Genomic DNA, 20,704 nt, shown 5'->3' with positions numbered 1-20,704 from the left:
TGAAGTGATTTATAAAAAAATTTAAAATAGTGATGGGTAGCATAAAAAAGTGAGTGAGTGTTTCTTTTAGGTCCGAGCGTTGTTGTTTTTGGTCATGATGTAGGTAAGATCAATTTTATGTTTTTAGGGGGATGTTTTCCTTCACGTCCGCGCTTTCACTATAAATTGAAACTCGTTCGGCAGTCCAACTACCCTTGTTGATTGATCAACACCAAAAATGAACACGAGACTGGAGAAACTGTTGGAACTTCATGTGCATCTGGAATATGCCAGGCGCCTGTTGAATGAACTGGCCGCGGAAGCCATTGTGGAGGAGGGAAGGATAAGAGAGGAGGAGGAAAGAAGAAACAAAGAAGAGGAGGAGAGAAGATATAAAGAAGAAGAGGAAAGAAGATACAAAGAGGAGAGAAGATACAAAGAAGAGGAGGAGGAAAAGGAGAGAAGAAGAAAAAATTTCAGAATCCCAGAAACCGAAAATTGGGATTCTGAAGCCACATATCCTGCCTCTGCTCTCTCCCCCAAAAAGGTAAAAAGTAACTGGGGGACAAGATGTGTATGTGGCGCCAGGCCTGGAAGGTGCCACCATTAACCAGGTGTCCATGAAGTTCAAAAAAAAACCAGCCCTTTTCAGGGCTACCCAATACTCTAGAAAAGAAATAACGATCGATTTGCCAATGTGTGTAGGTAGAGTAGTGTGATTATAAACACTAACTCTTTTTGAAAAAAATGTGAGGGTATGTGTTTGTGTGATGGTGTTTGTAAGAGCTCAGGTATGGTTGTGTGAATAGTAGATTATGGGTTTCTTTATTGTTTATTTTGTGTGTTTGTGTTTGTGTTTGTGTTTGTAACTGCTCACGTAAGTTTGTGTAAATAGTAGATTATGGGTTTGTTTATTGTTTCTTAGCGTATGTGGAGAGTATAGTTTTGGTTTTATTATATGAAATGAGAAAGTAGGGGATGTTTTCCTTCACGTCCGCGCGTTGTTGTTTCTTTGGTCATGATCTAGGTAAGATCAATTTTATGTCTTAGGGGGATGTTTTCCTTCACGTCCGCGCTTTCACTATAAGAACCCACAGAATTCGTCGTTCAAACCATTCTACAAAGAAGATGGCTTCTAACCAAATGGACAAAATGCAAACATTGCAAGACGTTTTAGACAACTTAGGAATGATGGAGCAGATGTTAATAAGACTCGTTGAAGACCATTATTCCTATAGTCCCCATCGTGTAAAGATGGAAATTAATAACTTAAAAAAGGTAAAGGACAAGATTAGTGGTGTAATGAAAGAGATAAAGGAGGAGAAGGAGGATGAAGAGGAAAGGATAAGAATAAGCAAATGGAACGAAAAAATTGAAAAAGAAGAAAAAATGAGAAGAGGAAGAAAGAAGAGGAGGAGAAAAAAAAAGAAAGAAAAGAAGAGAAAGAGTGTAGGAGAGAAAATAAGAAGTTGGTGGAGGAAAAGAAGAAATTAGAAGCAGAAGAAGAAGAAGAAGAAAACCCAAAGGCCCTTTTCAGGGCCAGCCATATTTCTCGAAAAGAGATAGCCTTTCAATTGCCTACCCCTTTTTTAAATTTAAATTTAAATTTAAATTTAAATTTTAAAAAAAATCCCATATTCAATTCCCCTTGTCCCTAGACAAACCCAAACTCTATTCCCCCATGTTAATTTCCCTTGTCCCTAGACAGACCCAAACTCTATGTTAAATTCCCATTGTCCCTAAAGTGACCCACGATTTTTCTCCATGTTAAATTTCCATTGTCCCTAAAGTGACCCAGGGTGTTTTTTAATGCTAAGTCCCATTGTCCCTAAAGTGACCCCATTTACTACTTCTCTCTAACTGAACAATTTAATATGATTGTTCATTGAGATTTGCTAACCATTGACGAATGATACTTGAACTCGATTAAAAGCATCATTGACGCCTACTCAGGAAATGCGGTCGCTACAGAGTTCAACATCATGGCTAATGCGCAGAATTCGGACGGTTTCTGAAAGCTCACATGTACTACGCCCATCATTTAGTTTATTTCTTCTTTTTTGTCAGTGTTCGTAATTTTATTATTTCTCAATAATAACAAACTATTTCAAGTTGAACGAGAAGTTTAAAAAATATTTCACTACTAAATTCCCGATGCAAAATAAACAAGATTACGTTATTTTATTATATATAAAAACACCATGATGACGCGTACATATTGGTGGATATTTGTTTCCTTGATATGAATATTTCTAGAGATAGTGTTATAAATATTTTGTTTTTACATTGACATCTAAAAATGAAAAATGCGTACTAGATGCAGTATAAGTAATTTTAATCGTCGGGTGAAAATGATTTAGGCGATCAATACATTTTTTCAGTTCTTTATTTGAATGCTTCCAGATCATAAATATGTCATCTAAAAGTCTGAATCAAAGAGATGGATTAAACTTTTCGTTTTGAAGAAAATCCTTTTCTAATTTTCCCATGAAAGGGAAGAGTATGAATTAGCCATATTAACACCCATTGACGTACCCATTATTTGTATGTAATTCGTATTATTAAATTGAAAAAAAAATATTTTCCAAGATAAGTTTTATTATTTTACAAGTATCTTCACTAGATAGTGTGGTATTATTAGGATTGTTATCTTTAAAAATATTGACACGCTTCGATAACATCTGCATGCGGAATGTCGGTATATAGTGATGTTACATCTAATGATACCAAGATTGAAATTATCAGATAGCTGTGGAATAGACTACAACTTCTTAATGAAAGTAGTTGTATTTTTAATGTGTGAAGGAAGTGATTTCATTAAAGGTTGTAAAACACTATCAATAATTTTTTTTATAGGTTTTCAGTATATGAATTGCAACCTGATATAATGGGTCGTCCTGGAAAATTTAAAGGTAAATTATGGTCAGGATTTTTATGAGTTTTGGGTAATATGTAGAACTGAGGTGTATGTATGTTAAGATGGAAAGTATCAAATTCCTCACATACGGAATTATTATTTTTAGCGATCTCATTAATGCATGTTCAAATTTTTTATTTAATTTCTAACTGATGTTCAACTTCTTTAGCATAATCATCTTGATTCATTATAATAATTGTGTTTGACGTATCATCCTTTTTAATCACTATACTGTCGTCATTCATTAGATTATATAAAGACTTAAATTCGTCCTTAGAAATATTACTATGATATTACTTTTTATGATTACCAGTTAATATCTCTTTTGTGATCGCGTATATATAAAAATCTAAATATGAATCACGTAAAAGATGATTTAATTCTGTTATAAAAAGGTTATCTGGGTAAAAAGTTTAGGGGTGACTTCTCCAACCAATTGGGGCGACTTCTCCAACCACTCTGGGGCGACTTCTCCAGATACGTTGGGGCGAGTTCTCCATGGGGCGAGTTCTCCGCATACCATATATATGTGTGTATGTGTGTCTGTATGTCTCTCTCTCATATGTATGTGTGTGTGTGTGTGGTAAATCGGTATACCCAAAATACCACACGTCTTATCTATTGCGCGTTATCGAGAAGTTGTCCGGTACAGACTACGTTCCCGTTGTGAACAAACAGTGCCACTGAAGCTCTTCTAAGCGTTTCTATGACAAAGATGAAACACATCCAATCGGAACTCTCTGCTATTTCTGTGATATAAAATAATATTCACCTCGAACTTGCGAATGGAAATCCAGCGGACATAAGTATAGAAGTAAGCATTCCACTTTCACAAGAAAGTTTGTAACATATAAATCTTTATTCTTCTATTGTTTCTTCGAAATACATAAACCTTAAGTAAGGACTTATAACATTTATATTGAAAGACTTTTTATTTTCGATCCAACTATGTGAAAATGAAAAGTCTAGCTTAAGTGGCCCTATACCTGTGTTTGGCAGAAATGGGACCCTGGCGGGAAGTTAGATGATTTTACAGTATTGTCTGTCATCTTCTTGTTCAATGGAAGGGGAGGTCACTACAATTAGTATATGTTACCATACTTAAAGGAATAAAACTGATGGGTTCCAGACATTGGTCGAAATTAGGATTGTTTTGTGGTCTAGGATAAGTAGGGTAATCTGGTCATATTCCGCCCATTGAGGTCGTTGACATAGTTTTTTCCCAGCATTAAATATTCTGAAGTCGGAATTGCGGGCTATACAAAATGCATATTTTGGTCACCTTTTTGCTTTTGTTATATGTCTACCAGAGGTCGTGCTAGAATTTTAAAACTAGGAGCCCATGACTTAGTAAAACACACAGGGACTCGTATTTTTGCTTACAATTGACCTGTCATACATGTACTGTATAATAACTATAAGGGAGGACACTTCTCTCCTTGCTCGCGCGACCTATTTAAAAATAAATGCTGATAATTCAAAATTCGCTTTGCGTAGCTGAATAAATACAGTAATGATATTTAGCTCAGGCATTCGACTGTGTATCCCTATGAAAAGTTTGATTTAATATCATACCTTTAAAGAATTCCAAATCATTTTCCCATGGTACTGTTCAACATGGTTCTGATCATGCCTGCTTAATCTGCAAGAACAACGCCCTGATGTTTTCATTGGGATCATATGCCATATTGGTTCAGCCAAAGGCTACTTCTGTTTTCAGCCTGATTATTTGTGTGCCACCTAAAGACAAGTTGAGGTTAGCGTAAATATTCCAATATAAGCTTTGGTGTTATCATTAGCCAAACTTCCTGCAAAAACGTAACTTAATAGATCTTAACTATAGTCACCATTTTGTCTTTGACAATAGTTTTATTTGTTCCATTGTAAGGTATAGGATCAGATTATAGCTTCAACCATGTTGAGGCTATGACATCGTAGCTAAAATTGGCCATTACATAAGGGGCTCATTGGTCCATGATTTATAGAATTGTAATGTGGCTGTCCATTGTCAGCTGTGATTTCCTATCTTTTTTAATCTTCAGATGTTTCTTATGTTCATTGCATCTGTGTAAGATTGTTAGTATCCAGTTAAAGTATACATGTAGACATTCAGTTTTGACTATTTCAGTAATGAGTGTAATTTTCCATTTGATTACACACACATTTGAATGATAATTATTCACTTTATTTTGAGCCTCAAAGATCAATAATACTTTGAAGATCATTATATAAATGCTGCGAGAAATACACAAAATCAATGTCAAAGGACATTTTTTGACGAGGTCAACCTGAGGTTGTGATCTAGTATAAACAGGATTGAATGTCTAGAGCTGTAATATCATGCAGTAAGAGTTGCACATGTCATTGTGAATTAAATTTTGTTCCCCAAAAAATAATTGTAATTTACTTGTATTACAAGCTCTTTGTTGTTATAAGTAAAGGAATCACAAGCAAGTACATGCAACTTTGCAGTTGTAACTTTGGAACACTTGACACAGTGGTCATTACCCATTGGTGTGTTGATATGGTTACTTAAATTTTTTTTGGGGTGGGGTGGTCGGTACATATATACATAATAAGATGGTGCAAAGATAAAAATAATTGTTCTTTTTAGATTTTGTTTTTATTCAAAACGCCCATTTACAAATAAAAGAAGGTGATTGTTTGATTTTAGAACAAGCTTTTGTTAAATCCAATCAACAAACAACATGTGCCTTTTACTATACAGTTTTGTTTGTTTACATATTACAACTAATCCAAAACCGACATTGTTTATTATCTATTGTTCAATATCAACAAGTAAGGTAAGGAGAAAAAGTAGCGTACAAACTCTGGCCTTGAAAATGATAGTTTGCTGAAACCAACATTGTTTGATGGTATGGGCTGACCTCAACAGTCACAATTTCTTAATTAAATTTATTTAGACCAAATCTGTGTCTATTGTGGACCAAATCTCAAATGGGCAGAGTATGTTATAGGCTTAGATCTTGAGTCACTACAGAAAGTGGTCTTATGATAGGTGTCTCTCTGGGGTCATCATTTCACCACAAGATATCGCATGATAGCCCAGGATACGTTGAGATGTTTTTTGGGGTTAGTAAATTACGTGCAACAGTAGTGGATCAATGGCATTAGCAGATCATTTTTGCATTTGTCACTGCTTTTCTTAACAAGTACTAAATTGACAAGGATATTTATGTTGCAGTCATTTAACATAATCAGCTACCTGAATCAGGCGTGTGCAACCTATATCCTTTGATATGGTTTTATTGGCTTATTTGCATAATAGTATGTGGCTTCAGAATCATTTATCCGGTCTGTGGCTTGGAGGAAGTTTCACACACCTGACCTAAATCATAGCAAAACTTGCAAACAATCTTATCTCTCTGTAAAACGAAAGTGCTTTGTTCCAAATGAGACAGAATTTTTGCCTCATTCTGAAACATGTTTGCAAGAACTGCTGAAAAATCAAAACATTTGCCCAGGTAAAACATATAAATCAGGTATTACTTTAAAAACTTTTTGGGATAAGATGCATAGTTTTGTCATATAATGGATGCAATAATAGTATAAAGATTTACATGAATGTGTCAGTGACAATAACTGATCAGTTTTGCTTAGGTTCACTGTTGGCTATATATATATATATATATATATATATATATATATATATATATATATATATATATATATATATATATACATACATACACACATTAATAACTTTTAAATTTTCCAAACCTAGGATTTTATGTGAGCAGAAACATATTGTCACTGACTGTTTGTGAAAATGTTTTGTCAGGTTGTATTTTTTTTAATTGTTTGGGATTTTTCATTGTTTTGTTTTACTTCCAGTATTGGTTGAAATTGAAATGTGACTGAAACCAACATTTGCAATCGTGTGTGGTGCCATGCAGCCAAGTTTGTGCTGGTGTGCTGTAAACACATCTCACTCGCTCACTTTAGCTAAAAAATAGCTGTTTTGAGATGTCTCCAGTGTTCACCTTGACCTGTGCTCACATTATCCGGTACTGTCAGGTGTGATCCTATAGCGTGTTGAAAACAGTCAATACTGTGCTCACATTATCCGGTACTGTCAGGTGTGATCCTATAGCGTGTTGAAAACAGTCAATACTGTGCTCACATTATCCGGTACTGTCAGGTGTGATCCTATAGCGTCTTGAAAACAGTCAATACTGTGCTCACATTATCCGGTACTGTCAGGTGTGATCCTATAGCGTCTTGAAAACAGTCAATACTGCTCGCTTAATAATTTTATTTAGTAAAGAATTTTATATCGGGAAGGAAAAAGAAATCATTTTCATCCCAATCATTTATAGTGTATTCGAAAAAAATTCATATGAAAGCAAGGTAACACAGTTTATACAAAAAGTGATCTGTTACTGTTGCCTCTACTGAGGATGGAGTCTCTTGATTTTTTGTTGTTGTTGTAGTAGGGTTAATGCCATTTTTCAGCACAAGATAGGCTGTACGTGGCAGCCAGTATTAATGGTGGAGGAAGAACCTGGGAAGACCCGGGAAAGAACCACTGGCCCACAAGAAGCTACTGGCAAGCTTTCTCACGTACCCACATTGGTCACACCCATGCAGACAGAGGTGAGTTGTCAGTGATCCGTAACAGTGAGCCCTTTAGACCACTTGGCCCCCCCCCCTTTTTTTTGATTGTTTGAGACTTGTAATTAACTTTTATGTCAACTTATTCAATACAGTTTGGTAGCACAGCTTCACTACTATTTCTTCACTGTTGGATTTTGAAGCAGGGAGACAGATGAATAGGCAATTTTCATCACCAGGGGTTTTCCTTTTTTCTGAGGAGTCACCCTCTTATATTGTCTGGAGTTGGACTATCCACAATGAAGTTCACAAACTGAATAGTTAATTAAAGCAACTTCTGCATATACCAACACATCTGGTGGTATCATATTTGGTGGTAATTGATGTACTAGAATCTCATAATGTGGTTTGTGCAAGATGACTAGACCAAAATTTCTTCTCAGCTCTTTTTTTTCTAACATGATTGGTTAGAGAGAACAACCATAAGAAGATAATCCATTTTGGAGGGTTGATGCCGGATTTAGAAAACAATTATCATGCTGCTCTCCACTAATTAAATTACATTTATTTTGAAATAACATTTTATCCAGATGACAAGTACATTCCCTCTTTTTGATCCTTGACATTAAATCTTTTAGTATTAATCTCTATCAGAACAGAAAACTTGTTTTTCATTGTCTGTTTACTTAGGATGTGGCTGAAGGATCCTAATTCATCTTAACTCTGATGAAGCATATATCACCAAGAACTAAATGATGTGTGGGATGTGTACTTTTAGTCTGGTTTTCAGTCTCTCGAATGCGATTCTTTGTGAATGACCTGTAGATTTTACAACCAAATTGTTTTTTCTGAAATGAATCCCTCGTAAACAGTTGTGTTTATATGGGTTATATAAAGTTTCTAGGTATTTGTCTGTTTTTGCAATGCAGTCACTCATAGCAGTGCAGTTTAGAACAATCTGCACTTTGCCTGCAGACTCTTTTATGCTACAAAGCATTATATGAAGATCAGTGGTGTTTGTCTTTGTGTTTTTTTTAGTCATTCATATCAGTGTCAAATCGCTTATTTGCCTAGAAATTGTAGTCACTTGTCATAATCAGCATGCGGCTGCACAGAGTAGTACATCTGTATAATAAAATCGATTATATATGATTGTGATTTATATAATAAAATTGATCCATGCATGATGTGTTCATTAATGACAGGTAGTCACTCACCAGAATTTGCTGTAAACAGATTTAGCTGTATAGTCATAGATGTAAATATTTATAAGTGTCCTTTTTGGAACAATAAAGGAAGTGCAGTAATTAAAAAAGGAATTACCGGTAAATAAGTTTAAAGATGGTTTCAGCCAACTTTCACTGCCCAGTTCAGTGATTCTATCCACCAGTCATATGCTTAGTTTGCCTAATGTACTTAAGAATCTAATTCCTTAAGGAATCTTGTATCTGGTTTATTTTTTTAAATTGGATTTGTATTGACCACTCAGGTTGAGTGTGAATTAAAATAAACCTGCATTGAAATACTTGTGGGGATTATTCAGGATCCTGTTTATAGGCATTTTTGGTGACTTTTTGAGAATTTGTTAGCTCTCTTAGGAGGATTGGCTCCTTTGATGCAGTGACTGACGTCATCACCAGTAAATGCAGCACATCTGAGTACTTACTTTATATCATTGACTGTGTTGATATTTTTTGAAGAAATGTTGGAACTTATTGCTGTGAACCCCTTGACAGAAGAATGTAAATGCAGATTTGGTCTAATGAACAATATCACTAGTATAAGGAACCAACCATTTAATTTCTTAGAAGGGGAGGTTGTGTCAAAACAATAGTATGAAAATGTGTCTTTTTTTGGGGCATGTTGATTTTAAGTCAGGTCAAGTGACTTTTTCTTTTAAAGTATTCCTTGGGTCTATCTCAGAAAAAATTCTTTGAGCAGCATTGTAGTTTTTATTTTAAAAAATATGCAAAGTCGTATTACAATTTTCACTGCTTTGAACAGTTTCTAATAATACCGTAATACCTAATTCATCCCTAATACTACTACTTAAAATTATGTCAGCATCTTTAGGAGTAGGTTGCATTACAGACACAAATGAGATAATCCGTGTACCTCACTAACATGAGAACATGTAGCCTTTTAGTAACCCTTTGAAATATTGCATTTATCTGATTGAGAAGATCAGCACCAAATTTGAATTGCTGTCTCATTTAAAGGCAGATTGTTTTGCCCATCTTATTTGCATATGCATTTTCATATTTTTAGGTTATTCAGAATGAAGTTTAACCGAGTTTTATCTTTTATCATTTTAAGTTATTTCTCAAAATTTGATACAATTTTGGACAAATATATTGAAAGATAATGAAATGTGAAGTTATATACTTCAACTAAAAACCACTTAAATGTCCCAGATCTCCTACTTTGGTAACATTAATTAATCTTGTTTGATCACTGATCTCATTGTTTAATTGGTTAATTCCTTATGCAGTGTTTCCCTTTACCCTCATTTGTGCTTCAGAGACCCCCAAATTTTGTATTTGACCCCCAGTTTTGATACCAAAGTTTGTTTTTTACTCAGTCTGACCCCCAGTTCTCACACCAAGGAGATTTTTGACTCTCAGTCTTGCACCCCTAGGGGATACAATGCTTACGTATGTTTTACTTATGGGTAGAGATCTGATAGGCCAATATGCCAGTCTACACAATAGTCAACTTCGCAAAGGATTAGTGATTTAGTGTTAATTAATATTGGGTTTTTCATACAAAATGCACCTAGTTTTTGGTCTTTGTATCTTCAAGATCATTAAACAGTGCATATTAAATAAAGGCTGTAACAATTACCAAAGTTTTAAATGTGTTCTTTGTGTGCAGTAACTCAAACAATACCATTTAACAGAACCAATTTGAAACCCAGCCTTTCCTTTTATCTGCACCTTAGTCTTTCACCTGACATTTGTTTATATGGAAGACAACGTTAATGGTTATACCATACCTTTCTCAGCATGTGATTGTTTTATTTGCATTATGACATTGGTTGAATACACAGTTTGGGTGAAAGAATAAGAATTGTCATGAAAAAATTTATAATGAATTGGACATGTATCATAGTCATGCACATCTGCAAGCACCAGATGATGCACATGCATAATAGTGGACCCATGTAAACTGATTTGTAAATGTTTACAGACAGTAAACTAACTAAACTGTTCATACATTAAGTATTGCAGCCTTAAATAATGACTACACACACATTTTGAAAGTTGGAAACAAATTTACAAGAGTACAAAATCAGAATTACCATAGCCATCATTCTTGTATCACATGGGAGACAGCTGGGGAAAAAAAGCCATAACAAAATGTACATGTAATCACAGAAGCCTTCAGTTTAACAAATAAAATCTGTCTAAAATCAGTGCATTTGTTTCATTTATTTGAAAACATTGTTCGTATTCCTAACTTTGTAGAAGTGATTTGTAATTAACACCCTTTACTCTTCATTGATGTACTTCTAGCTATTTGATGGACTTTCCATGGCTGAGGAATATAAACCTGGTGATATTGTCTGGGCCCTTGTTGGAAGGTACCCTTGGTGGCCAGCACAGGTAAACACATAATTGTTACATGTTTAGTCTAATAATAATAAGAAGAACAAGTAAAATATAGTTGTTTGGATCAACGATTGTAGCACATATCCACACAGAGGCATTACTTTGTGTTGTATCCATACAGAGGCATTACTTTATGTTGTATCCATACGGAGGCATTACTTTATGTTGTCTCCATACAGAGGCATTATTTTATGTTGTCTCCATACAGAGGCATTACTTTATGTTGTATTTGAATCATTATTAAGATTATTTTTAATTGAATCATATTCAAACCAGATAATTTCACATTTGATTCACATGTAGGATCCTAATTTGCCCAGGCTGGCATTAGCCACGGATTCATCCTATAGCCAAGTCTGACATGCAGATAGTTGCTGTAGTGCAATACCATAAATGAAAGACACAAAAAATAACAAAGTTAATGCGAACTCCAATTTCAGACAACTGCTTTATTCAATTATGCTCATTTTACTAACCGTAACATTTTCAAATCTTGTGTTGTGTGCATTTTATTGGTGGATCCTCTTTGAATCTCATTGCTGTAGTTAGCTAAAAGTTAACTCTAAATATTTCTCAAAATAAATTATATCAAACACCCATATCAAATAGAACACAATTGTCTTTTCAAAGTCATTCATTTGGCTCACATTGGAAGACACACACAAAGCTCGTTCAGTGAAACAGGTGGAAAAACACACATAAAGTTGGTTTACATGTGGTAATTGTCCCCAAAAGACGATCAGTTTCCAGTGGGCAATGGTCTTCTCAGGGCATAAATAAACTAGTTCTGCTCCCTCTGACATAGTGAATTATGAATAACTCATGCGCTCAGCTTTGTAAAGGCTCAGAGAGTCAGGGTCTTCATGATTGAGAGGGGAATATTTATTTACTATCAATAACCTTACTGGTGCAAGTACTATTCTCATTGCTTGTTTCACATGCTGTCAATAGATCAGTTATAAAAATGACATTGAAAAAGCACTTGAATGATTGACTCAAACTGGTTATGCTGTACATGTTGAAGAAAACATCAAAGACCATTTGTGATCATACTCAACCAGTGGCCAAACCTTTCACCATTGAATCTGGAAAGTCAGAATATTTTTTTTTGGTCACAATTTCTGTCCTTTTCTGACCTGGAACATGTGAAACCTGTAGCATCTTGTAGCAGACAAATTCCCTGTGATTGATTCTTTGCTTTCTGCCCTACATAAACAAAGTCTAGCATCTAGAATATATAGGTAATCCAATACTATTGACACATTGTTTTAGGTATGTTTGAGAACAGACGAATCTTTGACAAAGATTAAGCTTAGACTGATGATCAGTGTATTGCAAGCTAAATCAACAGATTTCAAGTCAAATTTGACACCACCAGTCTCTCGGTTTGACTTGACTTCCACATGCATCATTGTACTTTTATGGTTTTATTTTTATATGTTTTATGGGTAAAAAAGTAAAAAAATACATGTGACCAGTCTGTAGCTAACCCAAAAAATCGTTTTCTGACCTTTGTAAATTTCAGGACAAGCATATTATAGTCATATGCAGCACATTTTAACCTGGCTTGTAGTATGTGTGTGTGTGTGTGTGTATGATTTGGATTTAACGTAGCTTTAACAGTTTTTTAGTCATATCGCTACGATGTCTGCAGTGTGGTAGTTTATAGTGATGTCTAGCACTGGAGCATTATGCCGCAGACATGAAGCATGGTGTCTCACCCAGTCACATTATCCTGACACCAGATCGACCAGTCCTAACACTAACCTCTTGATGCTGAGCGCCTAACGAGGCAGCTGTTAGCACCATTTTTATAAGTCTTTGGTATGACTCAGCCAGGGTTCAAACCCAAGATCTCCCACATGTCAGACGGATGCTCTATCCTCTAGGCCACCGGAGGGGTAGTCTGGCCTAATGGTGAGTCAGTATTTAGTGGAACATTTGTTCTGTCATAAAGGACTATTAGTCCAATTAGAATTAATCATTAGTAGTTAACATTGTGATTTTGAAAACTATTTTATGATAGCGTTACCTTTATTATATAGATGTATTGAGAAAATTTAAACTTTGAGCAGGTGGATGATAGCATTTGTAATAGTTATTGAAATGTAATCTGCATGTAAGACCATAATGTCTGACTTTCTAGACGGGAAAAGAAAGTTTTATATACAGGAGAGATGTTTCAGCTTCTATTTTTCAGGGTTCCTATGCATTCCTGACTTTTTAAGGAGGTCCTCGAATCCAACAGGAATTTGAATTCTATGAAAATATCCCAGAAACCTCATTGAAAATTATTATTAGTCATGAAATGTCCTTAATTTGAAACCAAGAAGCAAAACAAAACATTTTCTTAGAGAAAATATATTTTTTGTCCACTGCAGTATTTTGTCTTTAATCAAAGTGTGAGACTTTAAAAATGACTCCTGAAGTTTGTCATTTTCTCTATAAAATCTTCTGGAAAACTCTTGGAAAAATAAAAACTATTTTAGTGCAGGAACCCTGATTTTGGTCTTGCCCAAGTTTGCATAGGTATCACTTTTCATTGATGTAAGCATCACTACTAAGTATTTCCGTTTAGCTCTGCAGTTTCTTATGCACTTTTTATGTAAAATTATAATCCATCTGAAACAGCATTTGCAGTCACAGGCACTAGTATTTATTTATACAAACAAAAAAGATTATTTTAAAATACCGACTTGCCGTCGACATGGTTTGTAATCTGGCTGCCCCCATTTCATGCTAATTATCTTAACCCAGAAGTATGTTCAGCATATACTATACATTCCAAATGAGTTCTCTATGTTTAATGAAGTACTTTACTCATCATGAAATAACCACCTTCCCATGAAGTTTCTACTTTGAAATGTATCTGGACACCTTTGGTCGATTTGAAAGCTATGCTAACAGCGTGTTACACATTGAATTATGTTGCACTGAATTCTCGTTTGTGATTATTGTTTGTTCCAATCCAGCTTAAACAATAACCACCATTCAGAAATAAGTGCATCTTATTCTCTGTGTGACAAACAGGAAGTATTGGCAGAGTGACAGAGAGACTTTGCTGGAAAGTCAGTCAGATATGTCAAGTATTTAAGCAGAGATGTTGTCAGGGTGTGCCAATGTACGAATTGTGCAAAATTTGTATGAATTCACATGCTTGGAGAACAGTGAAATGCAAGTACTCCCGCAAATTAGTTGAAAGCCCCACAGATGAAAATGTGCTCTGCGAAGTACACATTCTTTTATCGTTCTTGTTGGGACATCTGTTTTTTTGGTAGAAACTGTTCTGATTTGATTAGAATAACTTGCCCAGGAATACAGATTATGGCATAGTTTGAACCATTCATGAAGAAAGTTTTACAAATGCATGTTTAAAATATGGGCTAATTAGAAAACCCCAAATGTCTGATTCACTGCATGGTTTATTACGATTTTGTTCAACATATACTTGCTGATGATAGTGATGATGACAATATTTTTTAAAGTTACGAAGTGTATCAGTTTATTGGAGCAGAGAAAGTGTTAATGGAGATACCAGTGAGTGATTTTGAGCTAAAAATGGTGTTAAATACGAGTCAGATATGTACATGCTGGATGGACAAAAAATAGATGGCATGACCGTTTCAAATGCTACTGCTTTACGATATCTGACACTTGTATGCATCATTGCAGAGGGCACATTGGTCAAGATAATGATCTATCAGTCTTATTATCCAGATTTGTCTTGAATAGACCAAAATCCTCACCCTCTTTCCAAAATAGAATCTCTCATGGGTGCTGACATGACACAGTTCAGCTCAGTTTTGCACGAGGAAATTACATTATTTCTTCTGTTTTGAAGATAACATTGTAATGTCTTCCAAGTGTAACTGAGACAGGAAATTGAAACTAATATGTTTTCATGTCCTTCATATTGTACAAAGCAAAGGGAGTTAATGGAGCCACCATTAAATGGCCTAAAATGTTGGATAAAACTCATTGCAACCAAGAGGTAGTCTGTTTGAAATAAATATATGATAACTATATGTCTGTCTGTAGTCTGCATATTAGAAATACAAGCAAGAATGGCAACATACATGTAAGGGAACCACCTTCCATCCAATAATGGAAAGATATCAAGTTCACATGTGCATTGATATGTATTGTATCACAGACTGTGTATCGTGAATTGTATCGATATGTGGCACAGGTGTATAGTTTCACCCCTACTTCATGTACAGCTGAATTGTTTACTTGTTTATAACTAAAGTTTGCTTTATTCATGCATCCAGGCTGGTATTTTTGGACCATGCAAGGTTCATGACTTATCATCCAGGTTGGTATTTTTGGACCATGCAAGGTTCATGACTTATCATCCAGGTTGGTATTTTTGGACCATGCAAGGTTCATGACTAATCATTCTCACCAGAAGGACATATGTACTAGGATAACCATTTTAATTTTGATGGTAACAAGAATATGTGACACAAAGAGCTGCAGTCAGCCAGTCTACAAAAAGAAAAAATACTTTTTGTGCATTCTGTCAGAGGAGACAAAGTATCAAACTAAACACACAAGTCAATTTAATATGATTTTTGTTTATTTCTGTTTATATTTGAAGTAGAGCAGTTGCAGTGCTGTGTGACAAATGATAGTGAAAATAATGGATGACAGTTTTGGGCACGCAGAAACTGGAGTCAGGGTTTGTAGAATTTGAGCCAGGGCTTGTGATGTTTTCTGAAATCATCAGCCCTGGGCCCAAGTCTGATAAAAGATTTCTTGGTAGACTGTTAGGTATTGTTAAAAAAAACCATTAAATTCTCATTATTTTGGCGTATTATTGATGGGTATAATTTGGGTGATAGATCATACAGCTTGATCTTACTGCAGGTGCATTTGTGTAAAAAAAATGCTTGCTCCACTTGGTCAGTTTCGCTTCCTGGACTTCAAAGGTAAATTGTAAAGGAAAAGAAAGAGCTGATAACTTTTTTTAACGTGTTTTTAAATGTATTTTACAATTCATTCATTGCACTTTCAGAAACTGGTATTGCTGCCTGTGGCAATTTCATTTTCTTTATTTTAATAAATGCTAAAGATAGTGTACTTTAGACTAATTCAGGCTGATTTTTCAAGCACAAGAAAGCAGCCATTATGGTTAACTTTGTGCTTAGATCATGTACAGTTTCCACAAATACAATACATAAGGAAATTTCAGCCACAGTACATGAAATCAGCATAGAGGTTTGTGAACATTCTCTCTGGTGTGTATGTTGCAAATGCAAACGTCACCTTACACCTGTTTCTCTTTCAGAAGTATGTAATATCCGTAAAGTGTCCCCTTTAGTGTTCTGCTGAGTTGTCTGAATTGCAGCAAATATATTTTAAAGATTTTTAATAAAAAAAAAATTGGAATACATGATTCCTAAGTTTCATTAAAACAGGGTAATTCATTTAGCAAAATGACACTTTTGTGATTACAGTGATCTGCCCGAAAATTTTTGATAGTATTGGTGTAAGCGTGCATTGGCATGAAAAAATGTCTTGAAAAACTGCATTATCATACAAGTGAAAATTTTTTATCAGTGAAATATCAAAGGACATATATTCACATATCATTCTTCATTTTAGTAAGATGGTACACATTTAATATCAAGCTCATTTATCCTTGAATTTAAATAATTGTATCCTTCCTTTTTTTTATTCCTCATATATTGCCATATTAAAATTGAACTTGTCTAGACGAAACTCGTCAGTACTAATTGTCGTAAGATAATTCAGTACCCCCAGTGTTAACCTGATCATTAATACACCCCTGATTCTACTCATTGTACAGATTGACCTTTAACAGCCTGAAAAAATGCATTAATAGATGCACAAAAAGACAGAAAACATTTTCAAGTTCATGACTGTACTAGATAATGAGCAAAGACATAGCATGATTGCAGGTTCATCTGTGGCAATTATGAAGCTTGTAGAAAATAGCTCACTGATTGAGTTTATTTTTTTTTAATGTAGGCGATTCTAACAAATATAAAGAATGATCAGTATTTACTATTAATGCAGCAATATACTGATTTGAAAATACTACTTTTTAATTTATAATCTACATTCCCATTGCAAACTAGCTGTTTATTGTTTGAGAAATATTTCAAATTTAAATGAAGGAATAATCCAACACTTTTTATTCGTGTTTTCATATAAATATAATTGGAAACATAAAACTGCTTGTTTTTCTTACTTGGCAGCATGGAAAAAAGGAATGAGAAAATAATAGGACTGCATCCATTTATTTTTCTCTTGGTCAGAGTATACTTTGTAAATATAAGAGCAACTCATGGAGAAAATGTAACTTTCAATCCTTGTCACATTTACCAGAAATTGATAAAACTGTTACTACTGAAATAAAAAACATTGTAATAATGCCCAAGGGATTGCACTCATAGCCCGTCTCATCAGTTGGTAAGTAAGTAGATCTGAACCAAAATTTAGCAATATCCAAAAAATTTCATCTAGTTCAACAATTTACACCCAAGGATATGAAGTCTTATAGTCATTGTTAAACTCCGTCATTTGTTTCTTAAACTCATTCTTTGTGGAAATAAAGCAGTCTTAATCAGACTCACCAATGGTAACACCAAATCTCTCATCTACATAGCGGGGCCAAATGTGCTAATCTGATGCTTGGTAATTTTACTTTTTTTGTTTTAAAGGTGGTGTGCACAAGAATTTGTATAACATAATATGTTATTCTGTATGTGTAGCTGTTGTGGAAATGACTAAGATATATAAAACATGCTACATGTACCATGTTAGTGGGACCACTACTGAAAAAGGCTGGGGGAAAAAACACTGAATGAAATTGAATAATCTGTAATTTAAAATAGTCATTTAACAAGTAACTCTTTATGTAGACAAGATAAATTATGGATGAGATTTTCTTGGAAAACAGGAAAGTATATGTAATCTTTGAAATACTTTTTGCTGCATTGTGTCTTTACTCCCAAAGAGGCTTGGTAGCTCTGGATCATAGCATGCTGCTGACCTTCTATGCCAGAGTACATGGTTTGATTCCTAGACATGGCTGGGTTGGCTGCAGCACTGTGTCCAAAGACAAGACACTTTACTACCATGACCCAAGAAAAATTGACCAATGCCACTTAACAGAACACTTCAAAGCTGGCTAAGCTCAAGCTTCTCTTTCACACGGCATTCAATTTTCTCATGATCCATCAAAACTAACCAGAGCCACTAATAACCTTAAATTGCCATAAACAACTGTCCAAAGTATTTCTTGTTTTTGTGGTGCTATATACAGATGTCATATTGTATGGTATTTCATATATGAAAAGCCATTAATGACAAATTATTTTATATTTGCATTTTGTATCTTTAAGTTAAAATAAATGACAAATAAACTTTTTCTGTTGAAAGACTTCCAGATTTAATTACTGTCATTGCACCAGATGTCCAGACAGTCCATTTTTTCAGATGCCTTCCCTATACAATTTCTATACCCTTCCCACCGAAATAAAAAAATCCACCCCAAAACAAATTCTAAATTTTTTTACATATTGTGACCATGCTGCATTTCAATTTGTTCATACACTTAAGGTAGGAAACACAATTTGAGGGCTGCTTCTGAATACATCCAAGTAAATCTGCATTCAAGAGATTTCCATTTAGCATGATGACTAGTTGTGTTAGAAACATCGTTTTTCATTGGCTATTTTATTTGTGCATGTGCAGAAGAGTTTTTTCATGCTAAATGGACCCATCATTTATGTATCCTGGTCACTTTTTTACTGAAATCCCCAACTTATCCTACTTTTTGCAAAGGTTTGCCTGATTCTGTGCAGTTCAGACCCATCTGCCTTTGATCTGAGGCTAAAAAGTCTCAAATCTGGACTGAAAAATCTGCTTCCAACAAAGGGCAAATATTTTGTGTAACAAAATTGGATCTCAAAAAATGTGTTTTTCCCTCTGCAGTTTGTAATGCGATTAAAAAGTCTAGATTATTTGGTGTCCTTGTAGAGCTATGTCTGTATACTTTTCTCTAATACCACCCATTTTGGTGCATCTTAAATGGCCTTGACGCTACAGTGCTCAGAAGTAGGGTACTGTCTCCTGACACACAAATGTGGCACCAGGGGTTAATTAGTTAGGATGCTTACTAATTATCTCAATATATTTTAGCACCTACTAAACAAAGAGTAAAAGGTACGATTCAGTAATTACTACTTTTGCATGCAGTTTGCAATTTTGTGGTCAATTAAAATTTACACCAAGATCTATTGTTATGAATCTGTGGCACACATGCCAACCCCCAAGCCCCTGAGAGGTATAATTGTAATTATTAGAATTATAAATGGCACAAAAAGTGTAAGCTCTACATTACATACCTGAAATACAGCACATATGAATAAGAGACATTTTTACTACTAACCTGGTTCCGCAGCTAGTCAAAATTCTCATCACAAAGTACAAAATCCATATGGATTAGAACCAGAATACAAAGGCAAAATATACTGAAAAATTAATTATATTCAGCACTCATTTACTGTTCTACATGTGTAAATTTCACTGCAATGTCAGATACTCAGATTGCTGTATTACATTACTCTTGTATACATCTTTTAAAGTTTGTAAAGTGGTGTTCATTTGTCATTTTTTCTGATCTGACATGTTTTGAAGTTTGAAAAGATCCATCTGCCATACATCATCCTCAAGGACACGTGGTACTAATTGTATGGAAAAATGGGAACCAGTCTAGAAATGGGCAAGCATAATATAGAGCATATGTGGGTTTTTGGCTGACCAGGATTGGTTGATAATGAAAGTTATTTTCTAGGAAAAAGAATCTTTTTAGAGCTTATCCTAGTTGTAACTGAAAAAAATAAATAAAGAGTCTTGTTTTATTGATGGAATTTCAGCCCTTTAACAGTCTTGAGTTTGGAACACTCATGAAATTAGCACCAGACTATTTGATGTGGAATTGAAAGCACGTTTCAAATACATGTAGGGGCCCCGAGTGTTTAGTGGTCTGAAGCGCTCTCGTTACAGATCACTGCCATCTCACCTCTGTCTGTGTGGGTTCGAGTCTCAGATTTGGCTAATGTGGGTATGTGAGAAAGCTTGCCAGTAGCTTCTCGTGGGTCAGTGGTTCTTTCTGGGATTTTCCTGGGTTCTTCCTCCACCATTAATACTGGTCACCATGTATAGCCTATCGTGTGCTGAAAAATGGCATTAAACCCTACAACAACAACAAATACATGTAGGTCCAGAAAATGCCGCAGCTCATATCCTTTTCTCTACACAGAAGTTATCAGGTATCATCTATACTGATAAATATAGTTTCAATCATGAGCACTGAGAAATATAAAGTTTTTGAATTTTTAATATCATGGTGTTTGCATAGGTTTACTATGGGAACTGAATTAGTACTGTGAATCCTAAAGCATTTCACTTAACATCTGACACCATTTTCTATAAATGTATGGACTGTTACACTAACTAGCTAGCTTTTCAATAAAATTAATCTGTGAGTTACAGTTCACATTGGAAGAAACCTTGGTTTTCTTGGAAAGGGGTAATGTACAAGCTGATATATATAGCAAATAAGGAAAATACTCTTATGCTATTCTTA

The 20,704-nt window shown here is 34.7% G+C and overlaps 1 protein-coding gene across 3 annotated transcripts in view; it reads left to right on the top strand.

The window, feature by feature from the left end:
• The first annotated feature begins 3,636 nt into the window (after window positions 1-3,636).
• Window positions 3,637-20,704, top strand: part of LOC149802023 (uncharacterized) — a 126,776-nt gene continuing 109,708 nt past the window's right edge. For 2 of the 3 annotated variants that reach the window (XM_089956420.1, XM_089956419.1), the window contains exons 1-2: window positions 3,637-3,710; window positions 10,987-11,076. In XM_089956420.1, coding sequence (XP_089812546.1) covers window positions 11,005-11,076 — 72 coding nt within the window. In that variant the 5' untranslated portion in view covers window positions 3,637-3,710; window positions 10,987-11,004. Of the gene's footprint in view, window positions 3,711-10,986; window positions 11,077-20,704 lie in introns of those variants that run through there. The other variant, XM_089956423.1, reaches the window with a different exon arrangement.

This window comes from Sinohyriopsis cumingii, chromosome 4, assembly GCF_028554795.1.
Source record: "Sinohyriopsis cumingii isolate HCF-2022 chromosome 4, ASM2855479v2, whole genome shotgun sequence".
NCBI classification, from domain to species: domain Eukaryota; kingdom Metazoa; phylum Mollusca; class Bivalvia; order Unionida; family Unionidae; genus Sinohyriopsis; species Sinohyriopsis cumingii.
The sequence above is the reverse complement of the archived record's forward strand: the minus strand, read 5'-3'. Positions and strand labels throughout refer to the sequence as shown.